General features: G+C 37.2%; 1 protein-coding gene across 3 annotated transcripts in view; it reads left to right on the top strand.

Annotated features, from left to right (window-relative positions):
- RNGTT (RNA guanylyltransferase and 5'-phosphatase) overlaps window positions 1–20,678 on the top strand; it is a 182,576-nt gene that overhangs the window by 32,898 nt on the left and 129,000 nt on the right. For all 3 annotated transcript variants that reach the window (XM_065059622.1, XM_065059625.1, XM_065059624.1), the window contains one exon: window positions 16,652–16,787. In XM_065059622.1, the coding sequence (XP_064915694.1) occupies window positions 16,652–16,787 (136 nt within the window). The remainder of the gene's footprint in view (window positions 1–16,651; window positions 16,788–20,678) is intronic.

Here is a 20,678-nt window from a genome sequence, read left to right as displayed (position 1 = left end):
TGTTGTGAAGGAGAGATTAAAGATGAAAACGGAGCTATTATTTGGACATTTAGACACTGTGCATGATAGCTACCCTAATCAACGATGAAAAATGACTCTGGCAGTTTTTACATTGGACATGCTTCTAATTATTTTGTTGTTCTCCAACAATCCGGACTCCATATGCAATTAAACAGATTTTCATTAATTATTCTGAATGCGTGTGTTGACAGGCGTGACCTTCCTGAGTTTAATATTAAGACATCAGTTAGTGGAGATCCATTTATGGATCCCCTGCTTGCTTTGTCTGGAGATGAAACCGCTGTCATCAGATATCTCCAAAGCTATTCTGTTAAGTGTGGCTTAGATGCAGCAGTCTAGGGTTTGCCTATTACAGTATTATTTGCCTTGCATACTTTTTTGTTTTGTTTTGTTCTCTCTCTTTGCTTAAAAAAGCAATGCTGTTTCATCAACCTGATGTGACTTACAGAAAAGCATATGCTTAACTAATAACTTTGTATTATGTTTTCTCACTTAAATAAAGTACTCTCATCTCAGTTAATAGCAATATTGTCTCAGTCAGAATTCTTAAATTTCACCATTGTTAAATATCTGCATTTTATTCCTGCAGCAGTAGTTTCCTCTAGAGGTTTCGTGGCTGAAGCCTTTATTTGTAGATGGTCTTAACTAAGATGTAGTGTCAGTAATTTCATGGAGGACTTGAACTTTTCTCCAAAGGCATCTGCTATTCCTAGATTTCAACTGGAGCTGGGCTTCCACCCGTCTGCTTTAAGAGCCGTGTTGTTGTTGGGGTTTTTGTTGTTCAGTGGTAGAACAGTGCGTGTTTTCTTGCTTTTAAGAACTTGTTATATTTTTCTACTCATATTTTTTTTTTAAATGAATTTCCCTAAATGAAAGAGCTTTATTTCTCATCTTGCACTGACTAAATGATGTCAAATTGATTAGTTATTTGACAAGGATACTGTAAATTATTTTGGGGAAATCTGCTGAAGCAGTATCTTACATGCTTTTGTAAATGTGTAGGTTCTGAGTCTGGTTTGGGTCAAAACTCATCCTCCCCCATTCTGGAGCCCTAAGTTGAGAATCTTTTGACTTGCCCTTGCTTAGTCTGTCCTGATTCACAGAGTTTGTGTCTCCACTGTGGCCTTGCTTGTTCCCTGCCGTGTTTCCAGAGCCCTTGTTCCCTGAGCACCATGAGGTTTCCTTCTGGAAACTGTTCTCTCCAAAGGAAAATACAGTGTCAACAAGTACTTCTGCCCTCCTGTTTCAAAGCACCTGTTTGTGTAAAGATGTGTACATTTGCATCTCAGGTTTAGACAAATTACTTTAAATTAAAAGAGTTTTGAAGCTCAGTTAGCATTGCCTTTCTCTAGAAAAATATTTCCTTTGTGTCAGCCATTTGTGTGTATGGAAATATTTTATGCAACTCACACCATTTTGGGGAAAAACACCTCTAAAATCATATTGGTTTAAATTATTATTATTAAAAAAAGAAAAAATCACTTAAGCCTGCAGCTATTCTGACTGGTTTGGTGTCAATTCCATCCTGTATACTTATTGGAACAGCTGTCACACCTCTGGTGTCTTAAAAATAATTTTAATGCTAATCTATTCTTAAAGCACAGAAATCCAAAAAGCAAATTCCCCACTACTAAAATCATGCCTTTTGGCTTTGTTGAGATGAATGTATGTTAACAGTAGCTACAAGGTATGTACGGCTTTACAAATGGATCCAATTTTGTAGTGCTGTGTTTCCCAAGTAGTAGTTGCTATCTGAATAAGGTAATTGTAACAGTATGCTCAGGGCATACTGTATGACTCTCTATTATCAACGTTGTACTGTAAAGTGATTAACACAGGTGGTTAGCAGCTTGCTGTATCCCCTGACATGTCTCCCATTAATAGTGTTTGTAGCAGATGTTTGTTCTAATGAGCGGAGCTGAATGTTCAGACAGGAGTGGGGTGGTAAAGTAATGAGACACCACTTCTTAAAAAAAGACTGTTAGCACTAAGAATAATAAAAATCTTTAAAATGTCTGTGAAAGAATTCAAATTAATACAATCAAACAGGACAAGATTTTATGATGGTAAATTATGACCAGAACTAAATGCAAGCTATTAAGGGGTGTAAGTTATTTTCCTACATTTATATGAGCACCGTTTTATTTTTCATATCTTTGCACATGCAGTTTTAGTAAAAATGAGTAAATACGATCATAATACTATGGCTGTTCAATTATGTTAAGGCAGCTATTTAAAAAAAATACAGAACAGAAAGTTCTTGCCAAGGGCTATTATATTTGAAAAATATTCATGCAAATTTGATGGCTGGTGGATACCTAAATGCGAACAAGTAGATACAGAATGTAAAGCAACTCTCTCTGAATTGCTGCTAATTGTCTAAAAGGTGCTTGTAACAAAATAGTTAGGAACGTGTCTGCAGTTAGTTATTTTTTTAATGATTAGCAAATTACATTTTAGAAAAAAGGCCTTTTGCCTAAATAATTCTCGTTTTGTTGGTATCATAATACAAAACAAATATAGCAGCTACACTTGGCTGCATGATAAAACTGGTGGCCAAATTTTTGGATTGTGTTTATTAATCAAATAATTTTTATTTATCCAAAGTATGTAAGTTACTGTGTTATCTAACTTGTGATAGATTCCCGGGTTTCTTTAGTTTAGCTTTTTGTACAAATAGAAGAAAATGTCTTTTTGTGTTGTTTTGTTAAGATCTTTAAAATTATTGGCAGTTGCAGCCTCTTCAGATATATACACCTGACCATTACCTGGAGGAAGTCTACTGAGTGTGACTTAAGATAACTTTTAATGCTGTAAAAATGTAATGAAGATGAGGCAAAAGTTTCTCCCTGAATCTGCATGGCTAAATACTCTTTACTTTCCCTATTCTTTGATAATTTAGATGATGAAGTGAAGCTCATATACATAGCTGAGAAATTGCAGATACTTAATATGAATAGTTACCCAAAAGTCATTCACAGCAAGAGTAACTTGTGAAAAAGTGATGATTGCTAAAGAACAGCTCTAAAAAAAATGAGAACTGAGAAACAGATTTTGTTTTAGAAATTAAGAGGTGAAAGATACTAGACTAGCCCAGAATTAGGTGGCAAAGAAGAAAAATGAGAGCCTGTCTGAAAAGGATTAAAGAAGAGGTAGTTGAATGGGTTCATAGAAAAACTATTATCCCTGAGAGACAGGAGGAGGTTAGAGAGAAAGTTGGGATAATAACTAGAATGAAGGAGGACAGAGAAGATTGGAGACTAGTATTAAACCAATTAAAACCCAAAGCTATGCACTTGACAACTCATTATTAAGAATAAGAGACTGGCTTGTCATGAGCAGAGATGTAGAGAAGGGAAAGTTTGTCTCCTGGAAGCAAAGGTATTAATCATAGAATCATTTTGTTTGGAAGAGACCCTCTTGATCATTGAGTCTGTTAACCTAACACTGGCACTAAACCATGTCCCTACGGCCCTCATCTATGCATCTTTTAAACACCTCCAGGGATGGTGATTCAGCCACTTCCTTGGGCAGCCTGTTTCAACACCTGCCAGCCTTTTCTGTGAAGAAATTTTCCTAATATTCAAGCTAAACCTCCCCTGGTGCAACTTGAGGCCATCTTCTCTTATCCTGTCACTTGCTACTTGGGAGAAGAGACCAACACCCTCCATGCTACAACCTCCTTTCAGGGAGTTGTAGACAGCAATAAGGTCTCCCCTCAGCCTCCTTTTCTCCAGGCTAAACAGCCCCAGTTCCCTCAGCTGCTCCTCATCAGACTTGTGCTCCAGGGCCCTCACCAGCTTCATCGCCCTTAATGTGGAGTTGAATTTGAAGGCGACTTGGGTGGGAATGAGAAAGAAGTCACAGATTGAAGTTTATTTTTTTTTTTTCTTTTTTCTGATTGGTACAAATGATGTGACCAGATTCTCATGGATGTGGAATGTTATGCCCAGTATTGGAAAATGCTTGAAATGGAAGTTTACACAATTCGATAGTGTATTCTTTCCTAATTTAGAGGAGGGGGACAAAAATATAGAATGCTGAGATTTGATAGATGGCTTCAGAAGTGGTGCTAACAGGGAAGTTTAGGGCTGTTAGTCACTGGAAAGCAATTGTGAGTAAAGATTCTTTCTGACTCTAGATGGCTAGCGGATAGGTGAATTGTTATATATTCTGTTTTTAGTGTCTTGTCATTTAGTCATGTTTAGGATTATACATGTTTACGGTCTTGGGGTCGGGAAGGAGTATTTGCCTCCTAATAATAGGATGGGGTGAAGAACCCACGTGAGAATCATTTGGACACTTCTAAACCATTCCTCCTTTGCCTTTCCCTACTTCCTCTCTCCACTTATCTTAAGAAATAGACTTAAATATTTATCAGTTTTGCACCATTGTTTGGTGATGCTGTGTATCCCTTTCTCTGTCGTTGGAACACATTTCTGTAGTCTGAAATTCTAGAGGACAGAGTTACTCAGGAGCTTGGACATGTACTGAGCAGACTTTTCAGAACCAAATGGATATTTTTGTAGGAGTGACGGGTTTTGTGAACAACTGGGCTTTACTCAAGTGGTTTCATTCCAAGTTAAATGGTCTTTATTCAAAACATGTGCTTATGTAACTATCAGTAATGGACAAAGACTCGACTGTTGAGTGCTAATTATACCTTGTTCGTGTGTGTAGGATGGTTACTTTTCAGACATTTGTTATTATTTTCCTTGAATATCTCAAAGTAGTAGTTGCAAGGGTTTTTCTATTATTCCTGTGATATGATGAAAGTGGGATGGTATTTAAAGAGAAGACTTGGAACAAAAACCTTAGTTAAGAGGGTAAAGTGACTGCTGCTATTCCCTTATTCCTAACTCTGCAATGTTTTGTTGAATGTAACATTTTTAAGGTCTGGAAGGGGGGAAATGCAGTTTCTGTTTGCATGGTGTAGTCCCTCATGGTCTTTATCATGATTTTAACTAGTTCTTTAAGAGAAAAGAAGCTCACCCATTTTTAAACTAGTTCTGTAGTTCTGTTTCTACAGTTGGAAGAATCTTTGTTTAGGATGAGTCTGGAATCCACTGATTTTTTTCACTGAGTTTCTTTTGAATAATATACTTAATTGACGGTAGCTTATATTTTGTCTGGAAATTTAAGTTGTAAAAGTTATTTCAGTGGTTGTAATAAAGCTTCCCCTGCCCACCCCCCGCTTTCATCAAGGTTAAAAGCTATAAATAGCTTTTATAGACTACAAATACTAATCCATTGTTAGGAAGCTATAGTTTAGCTTTTAAATGTGTAATGACAACATAATGTCAACCTTCTGCAAAAGTATATAAAGATCATGTATATATGATTCTGGATTATGATGTATAAACTGCTTTTCTAGTGATAAGGTGGGATGGGGAGGCAGGAGTGATTTATTTTGAGACCAGAAAGCTGGGATGTAAGTCTTCGCTCACTCTACATCTTAATAACTATCCATTATAGTTATGTTGGGCAGTGAATTTAGGATTACAAGCCTGATACCACCCTGTTTCCCACAGCATTAGGAGCCGTCAATATTGTATGCTTGCATTTTTAATTGAGCGTGCAAAAATAAAACTTTGATAAATTGTGGTAATATTTAGGGCACTTTCAGCATATTTAGTGTGTCTCCTGTCTCAAGGTAAAGATAGATGTTCCAGCCAAGGTGAAGAGCCTCCAGGACAAGGTGGTCTTGTCATCTGCACACATTGACGTGTTGTCAAAGGGCATGTTGTCCTTTTCTCTTTTTTTACCTCTTGTACAGGGAATGAGAGCATGCTTAGACGTTCTGGCGATCTTGCAGCAGGAGAGGAGTTGTCAGATTTTGGTAGCCAGGTTCATGGGCGTCACCAGGTAACTCATTGGTTCTGTTTAACTGCATCGATGATGAACCAGGAGAGGTCTCTCTTGATTGAGAGACTCTAGGTCAATTGAGGCAGCACAGGGTGCCATAAGGTGCTAGGCTAATGTCTGGAACTATTTGGTATAAATATTGTTATTCCTAAGACGTTCCCACAAGGCAGTATTTTTTAAAGTAGAGATGTATATTACAGACCAGATGTATCAGTTTCACAGCTGTTTGGCTTGGTTGAAATTGTTTTGTTTTTTTTTTTATCTTAATGTTGCATTTGGAGTGGATGGTTTGGGGTGCTTTTTGGACAGTGGTGGTGGTGATGATGTATTTATGTATGTATGTATTTATTTATTAATAAGGTGCATCCAGATCACTTTGCTGCTTCTCCATCTCTTGAAGTCTGTTTTTAAATCCTTCGGTCAATATAGAGGAATGAATGAGTAGGTGTGATGGAATATGTCTCCTCAATCTGGATCCAAATTGACTTGAGTGGCTGAAGAAGACATTCTTACTCTAAGTTGTGGTTTCTCATATGAGCCTGCAACAGTGTCAGGGCTGAAAAGAAGAGGCAGAAGGAAGGCATTTTTTTTCCTATCCCTTCCTTAAGTGGTTGAGGAGCACTGCTGATGTGATACCGTAGAGTAGCTCTGTTTTGTGAAGCAGCAGGCTTGATGCTTCACAGTTCTGAAGCATTTGACAGCTCACAAAGTTTTATGGTCACAATTCTGAGCTCTTTGAAAAGTACTACTTAACTGATTATTCATATATAACTATTTGAATATTTGGACAGATTGTCTTCTAAGCAAGCTCTTTTGTTTATTTATAAATAGTTAGTGCATTAAAATGCTTATTATGTAGCTTGTGCTATGAATACTAATCTTGGCGTCTTCAACTGTAGTCCTAAAATGTTCTAATTAGATCAAGATAAATGGTGTGCCTCTGAGTGTACCTGATGTTCAAACGACAACTATCAGTGATTGCTGGTTTGTTTATTTATTTTCCTTTCTACCAGATCACTTTGGATGGTGGAACTGTGTGTCCTGTGCTACTGATTCTCTCGGGGGGATTATGGGCACATTCGTGAAGTGTAATGGCTTAATCTTATTCAGGGAAGAATGACATTCAGTATATAAAGTTTAACTATGCAAATACCTAGGGCAGCACTTTTCCTTGGAGCTGAGCTTCTGGTCTGTGAGCCCAAGTGGCTGTTCCCTTCTGTGGCTTGTGCCTGGGATGTGCTCAGAAGCGACCCAGCACACGTTCTGATGAGAGTCACTTCAAAGTTAATGAGAGGTGTTACGGGCCTCTTGCTTGGGTAAAGGAGGAATGAAACTACTTGTCATCTGATGCTAAATTCATTTGTTTTTCTTTCTTATACTGTTGTGTAACTCTGTGGTTTTGTTTTTGTTTTCTATTGGTCCATTGCTTCAGGCATGAATTTCCCTCTAAATCTCCAAGATGTTTTCAGACTAAAATTTGTGAAGGAGGGATGAAGTCAAACAAGTTTAAGGAAGCTTGGAGCTCAATATCTGTAATAAATAATAATAATAAAATAAATTATAAGAAATTTAAATAGTTCAGTCAAGCTTGAGATATAATTTGTTCCATTAATCTTATAGCTTTTAAAAAAAGTAATCAGAACGTTATACTGTACAGTTGTTTTCCAATAGAGTTCCTCCCTCTAATGTAGAAATGTACTTTAATATGTACTTGACTACTTAGCATCATTAAAAATTGAGTGAAACAAAGAGAATGTAGTATTTAAAATAAATCTCTTAATATACAGATTCTATTATTGGGTCACATATTTTCTAGTTAGTTAACAATTCTTCTTTTGTTCCAGAAATGACATAACGCACTATAAGAACTCCTCAATATGTAGTAGTTGTGGATTAATTTACCCTTTGTTATAGGTCAAATAATGATAACAAGATGACTTCAAATTTAACCCATAACATTTAATATCCTTTTAGAAATAACGATACAAAACCCCTCCAGCACTCTAACTTAATTAAAACCCTGGAAAGCAGTCAAGAAAAACACTGTGACTGGATAGTCTTTTTAAACCTTGCTAAATTCTTGGTTTTGCCAACTCTGTTGCAGTGTTTCAAATTCTAATAATACTTCAGATAGAAAAAGTAATTTTACATTAGTTTTGAGTTTGCCATCTGTTAAGTTAATTAGGCATCTTTATCCTTGATTTATAAACCGGGAAAAACTAAAATTTGTACTCCGTCTAAACTATGATACTTTATTAGGAGAAATGGTAGCAGGTTCCACACTTCTTGAGTGTTTTTCCATGCTCCATAGTATTACTGTTATCTCCTTTATTCAAAAACTGAGTCGCCTACTAATGCTGGTGCACACAGTGTCCCAGGCAAGGGGATACCCATCAGTTGTATAATGGTGCAACAGTAATTCTGTATTATGCACCATCCTATTAGTTATGTGACCTAATGATTTATTTCCTGGAGTTTTTTTGACTGCAGATGCATTTCTGTGCTCTCACTGATTTCTAAAAAGTGGTTGCACTGTCAGCTTTTTCAGCTGACAGAGTTAATTTAAGAAGCTTGTAAGGTGGGCAGATGTGGTCGTATCTCTCTCTGTTATGTTTGCTACTGTAGTTTGGGACATTCTGAAGATTTCTGTACTCAGTGTTGTCATCTGCAGATTCACTGCCTCCCTTCTGATGATTTTCAGGGTCATAACACTCAGGAAAAAAATCTTCTGTGGACCTTGGGTTGTCAAGGGGAGCAAATGAAAATGGAAACTTGCATTCAGATTTGAAAGGAAAGTGGTGGCAGACAGTGATAATAGTAAGAATTTATTTTTGAGTGATATAGTGGTTGAGGAGACTGAGGAATAGTAAAGATGATGGAGGCTGAATTTCTGTATAAGCTGTGGGGTATCTGTTATCCTACGGTGCTAATTTGCACAAAGTGTAAATATGCAGGGAATACCGCCTTAACAAATTTTGTGGAAATGAAGTTCTGTGGTCTCACATAAGCAGGATTAACTGATGAATACCAATTCATCAGTACCTGGAGATATTTAAAAGACATGTAAATGTGGCACATAGGGACATGGTTTAGTAGTGGACTTGGCAGCGTTAGGTTTTTGGTTGGACTTGATGATCTTAGATGTCTTTTCCCACCAAAATGATTCTATGAATATCGAAATGAAGCATAGCTCTTGCAGTGTGATATGTGAGGTGATCAGTAAGACAGTTATTTTTTTCCACACTAGCATCAAGTCACGGCAGTGATAGCTTGAGCAAGTGATTCAGAACATGAAGCTGAATATTGGGAAACTTCTAATTTCTCAGGAAATTAGACATTGGTTTAGCAGATATGTGAGGATAATTTTCTGGATTGTAACATGAGCACTGGAAAGCACTCATTGTTTAGGAAAAATGCAAAATAGAATTGGAGGGATAACATTTTCATAATAGCTGAAGGATAAAAAAAGTGTTATGGAGTTCAGGTTTTCAAAAAATCACAACAGGTTTGTTAAGGTAAACTTCTGGGTTATTGCTGAATCTGCTCCAGATACCCAGCCTGATCAGAGCTGTCGCTATGAGCACACACACTTTAACATCTGATGCAAGCTGAGTGTCTAAATCTCCATTGGTGTAATATGAGTTTAGCCAACACAGTTATTGAAGCCTTGGGAACTATTAATTTCACCCTAAAGTAGACACCATACAATTATGAAAATAATCAGAAGCTGAATTCTACCTTCTTTTGAGGGTAGAGAATTGATGGAGAATTTTCACTAGTGACAAATCCAGATGCTTCTGAAAATAAACGGGGATACATGAGATAACATTTGCTTACTAAACAGCAGCCTGGGAACACCGTATTTTAATATGCAGAGGGAAAAATAAATCTTGATTGTAGAGGATAAGTTTGGGTCATTTATAAAAAGGCTTAGCTTTAAATTTAGAATATTATGATTGTAATGAGAGGTAAAAATAGATCAATATTGTACTGTTCTCTTTTTCTAAAATGACAGATTTGGATAAGTCAAGGGAAGTAGTTAATGGAATCAGAAGGACTGAGGAACAGAGTCTTCAGTACAAATGAGGAATGGCATTTCTTGTGAGTTCAACCATTTCGGTAGGAGTTGAGTTTGTTTAGCACATAAAGGCAAGATATTTTTTTTGACACGAGACTAGCGGTACATCTCATGGTTCTGGACTTAGACAAAATTTTGGTTTATTGTAGAGACTGAGGCTAATGAAGATTGCTAGAATGGTAAGATAGGTAAAGAATGGATTGAAAGAAAATGGCAGTGGATGGTTTTGGAAGAAAATATATCAAAAGCCACAAGTGGAGAGCCTGAATATTAATTTTATATTGTCATTAAGAATTTTGAAACAGAAACTGAGTATGTTCTGACAAACAAATGAGGGAGACAAGCCACTGATTTCACTGAGGAGCAGAATAATTAAACTGTAAGTATATTTAGTTGTAGAAAATGCAAGGTCATGAATAAGAAATATTGGAGCTGGAGGCTGTTAATTGGAAATGAATGTCAGTCAGAATCTAAGGGTTATTTTTGATTTAAAATACTATGCAGTCTCTTGATAGCAGAATTTAACTTAGAAGTATGTGAGAGAAATACGAAGTGTATACTCAGGTGTGAAGGTATATGAAGGTATATTCAGAGCAGGTTAACTTCCAAAGGCCTGTGTGTGTGTTTTTTAAAAAATTTATTTACTATTTGGGTTATCAGTTCAAATAGATAATTCTACAGCTGCCTATCTGTAGCCGTATTTCTTGATGGCTGATACTCTATGCACTTGTGCAACTGAAAACATGGGTACAATTTTGAAAATGGTATTTGTGTCAGAGCTGTCAAGTGTTCCAATTAAAAAGACATTGGTTTCCTTTTGTTCACACACTGAAAATAATATTATGAGTCTTCACATAACTTGATGTGTTAGTGTCCCTGTATCCAGGCTTTGTCATCCTTCAGGAGACAGAGTTTAAAGCAGCGACCATTGCCAACAGCAGCTAACAGAAGAGAAGAAACCAAGCTGAGCCTGCCCCACGTATCGGGACTTTGGGTGTGTTGCTCCATCTGCCACAGGCCAGCTTCAAACTCGTCTGATTTAAACTGTTACTCTAGATCCAGCACAGTTTGGATTCAGGCCAGGACATGGCACCACAGCAGCTTAGTGACACAGATAGATGGTCGCCTACGGTCAGCGGATAGAGGGCAGTAATTAATTTTCATTCTCCCGGCCCTTTCTCCAGCGTGTGACGTGCCTGGCCAGGAGGAGTCAATGCCGTCTTGCCGGGGGGGAGCAGCAGGGTCCAAAGCAAAGTGCTAAAGCGGCTTGACCTCATCCTAGGTGGTCGATCATGGGTGGCGACACGCTCATGATTTTGAAGTGTTGCCAATCATAAAAGGAAATTAAGAAATTGATAATGATATCTGCAACAGGATTTTGTTGTCGCCTCTACATCAGCGAACATATTAGTGATGCTAATTGCTGTTCTGAGTTGGGTAATGCTTATTTGTGTGGGAGGGCAGCGCTTTCACAAGACTGAATTCTAGGCTGTGTAATGAACTCCCCTGGGAATGGAGAGCTGCCGTGTATTTTGCGCTGAGAGTTGATGATGGAATTTCTTGTATTTTGCATTTTTTAATGTGATAATACAGACAGAAGCATATTTAAAAAGGAAACAAAAAGCGACATCGGCAATACTGTGTCGAAATAAATAATCTTCTTTGATATAACCCATCTAAAGAAATACTCTGGAGCAAAGAAAGCTCCTACAGGAGCTGAATTTTTAATCTTCCTTTAAAAAAATATTTCTAATCCATTTGCTACTTGCAGATTTTTTTCAGAAAATTAATTTTGTGTTGAACTCAAACCCAGAAGATGTGGTCTAAAAGTTTGATGAAATTGTGCTGTATTTTTTATTACACTTAAGGTTTTAAAACTCCTGTAAAGCACAAAATTAACCTATGTAACCTTATTGCTGGGATAGTTGCTGAGATTTTGGCTGAGGGGAATAAGTTAAACGCAGGTAAAGCACGTAATAAAATCTAATTAAGTAGCAAAACTTCTGTGACCTTCTAGGAGATCAGTTTGCCAGTAAATGTATGTTGGCAAGGACTGTGCTGAATGAGAGCTGCCGGGTCGGGGAGTACTTTCAAAACCAGTTTTGTGGATCCTAGTGAGCTGGGAAAGAGGACAGAGGCCACATGCTCTGGTGGGTGTAGAATTGGGTTTGGAGCTTGCAAGACACAGTTCCGTTCTTGTTCCCGACTCCAAATGACTGTAGGTTGAGGGAGACCAAGTAACTTGCCTTATTTTGCCTTAAACAATGTTGTCCTAAAACATACGTTCAAATTTAATGATGAAAATACTAAACGTCCACATGAAGGAGAAATTTCAGTTTTTATCCTATCATTTTCAATGTAGCTCAAGCCAGCTTCAGAATTGTGTAAAAAAAACCAACCGTCCAAACAACCAAAACCCTCCCAAAACTGCCCAAAATCACAAACAACCCTTCTCCCCCACCCCCAACAAAACCAACTAAACATGGAAGTTTAATAAAATCGTTCTTCTAGCATCTGTTTTGGACCCAACTGATAAGGATATGTGCGGAGGCAACTAAGCCTTTGAAACAGTTGCCTTTATTTGGGTGTGCTAAAAATAATTGATTTCTGACGAGAAAACTTTTCAAGATTATATTTGGTGGTTGACATTTTTTAAAGTGTAAAGATTAAAGTTATTAATACTCTGGTAGGTGATTTGGAGATCTGCTTGTCTAATGCCAGGAGCTGTAACTCTTTGATAATGAAATTTTCATCCTGTTTCCTGAATTATCATGTTAATACTAATGTCCAATTAGAATTAATAAGAGACTTTGCCTCAGGACCAGAAGTGAATGAAAAGTAGCTTCTAATGAAACTTTAGATTTTAACATTTCTATGACCAGATATTTTATCTGCTTGTGAGATTAATCTGTGTGGACACTGTGACCCTTTTTTCTTCAACTCGCTGGTCAGAACTTTTGTTGCAATGAGAACTGGCAGGTTGGTAGTGGCTGGTTTGGTGTTTTGGAGAGATGATGTTTGTCGCTCAAACCTGATTCTCCCTTTTTGTGTATAGTTATCAAAGGTGAATGAGCAGTTCTGTGATTGCTTTTATTGCTGCTCCACTCTTGCTCTTTTATTCCCTTGTCTTGTTTTAAATTCAGATTGAGCCATCTGATACAGGACCATGTCATCTTGTGTCCTTGCACAGAATCTAATACAATGCGGCCTGTCTACTAATTGAAGCTTTTGGGTGCTCACACAATAGAGATAATTAGTAATAAATGTACAGCTGTAATAGCAAGCAGTGTTCACAGTGTACGATACAGTGAATGACAGTCAAGTTCCTATGTGCTGTTTTAGATCCTATTGAATGTGTTTGAAAAATCATTGTTCTTCTTTCTTTGCCTATGTGGTGCTGTCCAGAAGTGCTTTCTCTAGTCCGGAGTAAGTGCTTGTGCTGCTAATATCTTAATTAACTTCTTAAAATATAACTGATAAGGTCACATCCAAGTAATATTCATAAATGTACTGATCAGCAGTCTACAAGATTTCTTCAAGAAAGCTTGAAGTGTCATCTGGAGAAGACATAATGCTTTTTGAATTATCAGCTACTCATAGAACACTTCTGGATGTCAGTCCATCCCTGAAGAAATTGGTAATAGTTAGAGTTTTGACAAATTCTGTTGTTTAGATCACATTCAGAGTTTTTTTTTCCTCTAGTTTATTAAACTGAGGGGTGGAGGTGTTTTCAGGCTTTCAGCTTAAAAAACACGAACAAACAAAACCCTTTTAAAAGAGACATATTTGGGTCAGTCTAACATCTTTCTCATGCAGAGAACTTTTTCAGCTTCTAAGTTAGTTAGGCAAACATATTATCCGAAACTCAGGACAAATGAGTCTACATTAAGGTCACTTTTTGTCCTGAGACCAATTTTTTTTGTCTTCAAAGTAAGCACATGCTCTTTCTCCGTAGCTCTCTGAGGTAAGATGTAATTGTAATTCCTGGTGATGTTTGATTGGAAGTTTTTGCATGCAGTTGTAAGACCTAGCGTTGTCCCTGTCATTTAGAATTTGTGGTATGAACAGGCAACAGTGACAGATTTTAAGAAGAGAGAGAAATCATGGGAGAAGTGATGTAATGTTAGTGCTGTGGCTTGAAAGAGAAGGAATCTAACCACTAGTTGATAGGTGGGCTGTCCAGCTACCAACTCTTCAGAAAATTTCTATAGATTTTGTTTTGAGTGAAAGATCTAGAGAAGGTGGTAGTGGTTTCTTGAAGCATTAGATGCTGTTTTGTCATTGAAGCAAGTTACAATGAAAGCATAGACTTCAAACAGCATTGAATGTGGAAGTGCAGAGATGGACAATTAGGCTTACTTATAAAATTGAAAGTATATAGTGCCCATTTTTTTCTGTTACATACTTCTTCTCTCCTCATGGTTTCTTTATTTTTTGAGAAGAAATGCTTTCAGTAGTACAACTGCAGGTGTGGTGCTGTGCTCCTGTGGTCAGATCTCCTGATTTATGGAGGCAGGATCTGTGCAAACAGCAGGGCAAGCTGCCTGTGTGGACTATTTGCCCGCAGGGTTTCTGGGGGATGCTTCCTGCTTCGTTGTGACAGCAGAGATCCTGTGAGCATTACTTGCAAGAGGAAAGGGGAGTTTTAGAAAAGAGTACTGATAGCTTGTAGTCTCTTTATAACCAGGACTTCCCAAGGAGAGATGGATGAATTATGAAAAGTACTGGTTTGTTGGTTGTTTCCCCCCCCCATGCATATGTTCAAAGTTCTTTGCTGAACTTTGTCTTCAAAATGTGCTTGCTTGCTTTCAAAATATTCTGGTGTGGATGATGAAACTCCTATAATTTTTTAGTTTTAGTCAAGTATTTTCCTATTTTGTACTGTCAAAGAAACTGCACTGCAATCCAAACAAATTAGTTGCTGTGGGAAGATCTGTCCCTTCCCTATTTGTATCAGAGGCTATATGAGAACATTAAATGTTGTGAACTTTTAGAACCATTGAACTATCTTGACAATAGGTAATGCTCCTATTTTCTTCTCTTATTTGGTTTCTGTGATTTTTCACTTTTCTTGGTAGAACTTCTATAATAACAGTTGTGCTTTTGGCACATCTGTGTGCAAGGTGACATGAAAGGATCAGTGAAAGAAAGCTCAGCTTAAGGTCACGCTATCAGTTTTGGTCTAGACTACCAACATGGTTAGTTGTGGCATGATCAGGCATAAGTTCAGTTACAGCAGCTCAGGTGGTAACTAGTAAAGCTGACTTAACTCAGGCTTGACTGGGACACGGAGCTTGGCCTGACTTTTGAGTCTTCATGTCAGCTTTGGTTTTCATACGCTTATTTTTTGCACTGCTATTAGGCCATGGTGGTTCCTGTCTGATAATTCAGTCACATCTTGATAACTATATTGTTCTTTTCAATGGGCTTACTAAGTGCAATCACATCTTGTTGATTCCAAAAAAAGCACTTTTCCTGGTCTTTTTTGCTTTGCCCACCTTCTGAGCCTGACAACAGTTTGTCTTCCTTTACTGTGTCAGATTCAAAATGCCGGTCTTCACTTTCAGCTGCTTGTGATAAATGCTCAGCACCTTTATAACTTCTCATTCACTGCCAAGATGTGGACTTGTCATCTGGCTTTTGACACTAGTTTCTGCTGAAATGTCTCCAGTTTCTGTTCTGCAGTCAGGTGTGCTCTCCTAGGCTGCTGCAAACCTTTGGCTGTGTAGCTGCGTTGTTATTCTTCCCAAAACTCTGTGTTAGTTCTCTTGTTGCAAAGATCAAACAAAGCTTTACAGAGGTAACTCAGGTGTGTTTTTTAGCTTTTTTACTTTTTTTTTTTTTCCATTCTACTTGTTCACTCTTTTTTTTGTGTATAGAGGATGTTACTTCCGTAGAGCAGTCTTCTGTGGGCTTAGCACAGAGAGGTCTAAACTGATGACTTGGTCTCTCAAGTACTGTCATAATGTAAAGACATTTTTAGAAAATTCAGATATCTGCAACTGAACCAAACTCACAGTTTGCTGGTGACAGTGTAGTAAGCTTTGAGGTTTTCATTGTGTGTAATGTGAGAGCGATGTACCTTGGCTAAATTTATCAGTGTTTTAATGAAAAGTGGCTCAATAGTTGGCTGGGACTTTGCAATACTGCCGTGTTAGATAACCAGTGATAGATAGGAAAGGTGTTTCTTTTGAATGAAACTCTGCAGATTTATACCAGGCAAAGTTCTAGTCAACTTAAGAAAGGGAAAACTTGAGTAAAAGATCTTTTAGCTGAATCTACGTGAATTAGCCACATGTGTTTCTTACAGCATTAAAACCTCTCTTATTTTTAGTAGATTTCCATGTGTCATTTTGTCTGGACACAGCAACGTTCTTTTATATCTGTATCATCTATATATCTAAACTATATCATCTATATATCTATATCATCTATATATCTATATCATCTGTGTCTATTCTGAACTTCCCTCTTTGAAATATTTTCTTTGTGATAACTGCATTGAACTAAATAAACTGCTTTTCTGATGTAATAGGTTTAAATTTTTAACTGTAGAAAGTTCCATCTACGATGCTTTTTTTGTAGTGCCTGTCATGCTTGCTCCTTTTTAGTGCCTAAAATAAATTGATCTAGTAGAGATTTAGAGGATATGCCTTTAAATATAATATCTTAACGTTGCCTTTGCAGGTACATGATGCTGATTGATGGCAAGAATGAAGTTTATATGGTTGATAGAGACAACTCTATTTTTCATGTATCTAACCTGGAATTTCCGTTTCGTAAAGACCTTCGCACACATCTAACAAACACTCTTCTGGATGGGGTAAGGAGAATACTGTATAATTATTGTAAGAATTTCAGTGCTGTTTGCTTTTGTTTAGACACAGGGCCAAGTTTTTAGGCCTGGATCAGTGAATCATAGGATTTCAGGAGTAATATAGATTCAGTTGCTGGTTGAATGTGGGGATTATGCTTCATAAGTCATTTCTTATCTACAGAATAGCAATGATGACTGCTCTGGGGGGAGCTGTTTGTCTTTGAAATAAATCAAAGTATTGAGGTGACATACTCTAAATATGAGAAAATGCTCAAACATAATCTAAAGAAATAATGCAGACCCTGATCTCTTGTTACAGCTTTGTATTTTGATACAATAAACATAGTAAATTCAACCCAGTTAATGTAAATATTTCTAAAACTTGATAAAATTTTCATAACATTTTGATAGACTTTTGTGAATTGCTATATTTGCTTCTGTCACTTTTATTTTCAGCTCATCCGAATTATCAACTGTGATTTAGAAATGGTTTTGTTACATTTGTTTGCGACTAAAACGTTTCTAACTTGTCATGCTAATTTAAATTATGTAAACTTGGTAATGAACTTTGTAAACTAGTTCTAAAACGAAGTGTCAAACATCTGTATTTCTTGGTAGAAGGCTGGCCTGGAGTATTCTTGGTAAACTTTTTGGAACAGTAGCCTCAAGAAGAGATTATTCCTTTCTTGACCTTCCTGTTTCAGATGAACAAAACAACTTCATTAGTTCTTATACTAAATATCTATCCTTGTAGATGAATGCGGTTTCTTATCATGTTGCAGTAGAATTGCAGGCCCTTTACATCGCTGTCACTCTGGCTTGCTGAAGTACTGAATATCTCAGATGATGTTCCAGTTTAGTCTTCTGAGGCCTAATGCACCTTTCCGATACAGGAGACCATGTTGTCGTTGTTGACTTCCTTTCCTTTCTCAGGCCTTTGCTGTCATTATCCTTCTTGAAATGTCACTTCTGTCAATGATCTGTCATACTGAATACACATTTACATGTGAGGCATGTGTAAATCGAATCTGTGAGGATAATTATTGCAAGAAACAATGTACTGTCTCAAGGACAGAGGAGCAGATAATGGAATATTTTCCACCGCCTCTGCTTCACTGAAAAATTGAGAGCATAATGCAAGAAGAGCCGGGCTGCCAGCTCAAAAGTGGCTGCACGAGCTGTCAAGTCTGGTAGGAGCCTCTTCAGCTTCTTAATGACGTACATAATAACATTCTTAATGACATACATTACGTTCCATACTGTTGAGATAAAAAGCCTGGGACTTTTTTTTTCCCCTGCTCCTTTTTTGTTAAGGTTCTTGAGGAAGTAAAGGCTTGCCAGTGTCCATATGGTGCAATGGTAGGTGTTCTTCAGGGAAACTGCTCTTTTTTTTTTGCATTTCGAAACAGATGATGTAGTAAGGGTGGCTAATATGCACATGGTGGAAGATGGGATTGCAGGTATATTGAGATATACGCATAAATGTGGCTGTGGGACGTGGGAGAGGGGCTCTGATCTGCTGTGATGTGTTTCCCAGTTTGAGTGTCTTAAGAATAAATTAAGTTCTCTCAGTTACCCAGGACATGAGCTATAACTTCATTTGTTATTCTGTAAAAGTTTGGCCATCATAGTGCATTTCAGTATCTCACTTTATTGACAGAAAATGTCTTACTGTGACTTCCTCTCCCCTTTTTTTTCAGGAAGTGGAAAGCAAAATGACATTAAATGAACAAGTATTGGTTGAATGAAGTACCTTGAGATAAAACTAACACCTTTTAATGGATAAATACTTTTCATAGTACAGTTTTCTAAATTTATTTAAGTATGGTCAGTTAAAAAAACCAAACTGTTGATGGAATATTTTTCTTTTTCAACTGAAATTGCTTTCCACAGGTTTGAGAATAAACTTTGCGTATTATGTGAAGCATGAGAAAGCACCAGAACAGCTTAACTTTGTAATTGAATATTTGTTTAATGTTGGTGCCAAATGATAATTTCCATGACTGTTCTTTAACTCTGGATATATACATGATTTTTTTTTTCTTCCATCCATGGGAAGAAAAATTTGGCTTTTTTTGTGTTAACATATTTTGCTAATTAGTGCTGCAGGGCTGTTGAAGTTAATTTTTTAATTACAGGCTGAAATACTTCATACTTGTTGCCCTTGAAGTAGCTTTCTCTCTTTCAGAGAATTAAAGTATAGAATGAGATGGCCCAATTTCCATTGCTTTATGGTTATCTTAAAACATATGAGAAAGAAGACAAGACAAAACAGATATCAGTGCCACGCAGCAAAACAACTACTTGTGTTAAGAATACAAAAGATAAGATAATTTCCTCTAACTTTATTTAGAATGACAGTGTATATAAAACTTTCATAAAGGCAATTTCCATGAATTAAGTGATCTATTAACTTGCTTTAAGGCTTTTGGTGTAAGACTTTAATGTGGTTGTCTTTGAGAATTTCAAATGCTTTTATGGTTCACTTCAGGCTGAAATTACTTGCAGCCGCTTCTGACTCTGATCAGTTATGTCCTGGGTGATGAGGGGTCTCCTGCAAGCGCCTCCACTCATCTCCAGCTCTTGGTTGTGATGTTCCCCTGGCAGGGAAGAGCGTTTTCTGCAAAGCTCATTAAAGCTAATTTGAATATTACCTACAGGTGACTCATATAATATGAAGTATTCCTTTAGAAGCCAAGTGTTTCGCTTCCATGCTGTTATCTGAGTGAATGCATAGATTTTTGTTCAAGTGTTTTGGCTGTCATGCAAGAAAACAAATTAGTTATTTTCAGGAACTTTCTTGGCATTCTGCTTAGCTTTAGAACAGTTAAGCAGAAAATGCAGAGGCATTCTTAGGCTTGAAATACTTCTTGAAATTTTAATACAATTATATATATATTTTATTTTACTTATATATAAGATATTGTTCATACTTGGAGTCTTAGGAGGGCCGAGGACTCCAAAAGTGGAGAGCGAGACTGAGGTTGATTGATGTTTTCGTATCAGTACAGACCTCACTTATTTGTAAGCTCTGTCAGAAATGGCATAACTTACAACTTTTTGAGTTTGCAAAGGCTGGTGCTTTGTGAAAAAGTAGGTTAAAACCAAAACAAAACTCTTTTCATTCCTGAAATACAGCAATGGCTGGAATTGTGTTGAAGATAAACGGACAAAGGGAAAGCAGAGGATGAAAAGGAACAGTGAACAGATGTGTGATTAGAGCTGATGCCATACTGTGTGTCAACAAAAAATACATTGTGCAAGTGGCTGGTAAACTGAGATCCTTTGCTTTGTGATGAAATTTTGGATTATTTTGAGTTGCTCACTAGATAATTCCAGGAAAAAAGAAGAAGTCCATGAGCTGTCAGTCCAGCATTTTTCTTTTTGTACTTGTCCAGCTAAAAGCTCTTAGCACAGCTACCGTTTCTAATGCTCTGTAGGGCTGTGCTCTGCATCACCAGAAGATTAAGAAAAGGAGATTGACACCAGCACAGTTTTACCAGGTCACATCGAAGAAACTGGCCATTGGACCTTGTGCTACAGACTCGCAGGTTAAGCTAATGCCTAAAATAACAAGTAAAAGACAAGTGGTAAAGATCTTACTTACTAGCAGTGGTAATTTTGAAACTCACTGTAGTGGCTATAGCTCTACGTGGGGTCCATAAAAGCAAATGTATGGATGCAGGAAGATTTTGTGTTCTGTTATCATGTCATGTGAGTGCTGCTGGGTTTAAGTTTTTAGTTACCTAAAAATGACTTAAATATAGCCTTAGAGTAGCAGGTTATTACTTGGATCAGAGTGAGTGAGTTAGAACATGAACAGTTTCTCAAATACCACATTTTTTGTGAATTTGCCTTTGAGGTCTGTTCCCTGAAGCATTTTTTCAGTTCTCATAG

The sequence above is a fragment of the Columba livia genome, chromosome 3 (assembly GCF_036013475.1).
Source record: "Columba livia isolate bColLiv1 breed racing homer chromosome 3, bColLiv1.pat.W.v2, whole genome shotgun sequence".
Taxonomy (NCBI): domain Eukaryota; kingdom Metazoa; phylum Chordata; class Aves; order Columbiformes; family Columbidae; genus Columba; species Columba livia.
Note: the sequence above shows the minus strand (reverse complement) of the source record. Positions and strands in the feature narration are given on the sequence as shown.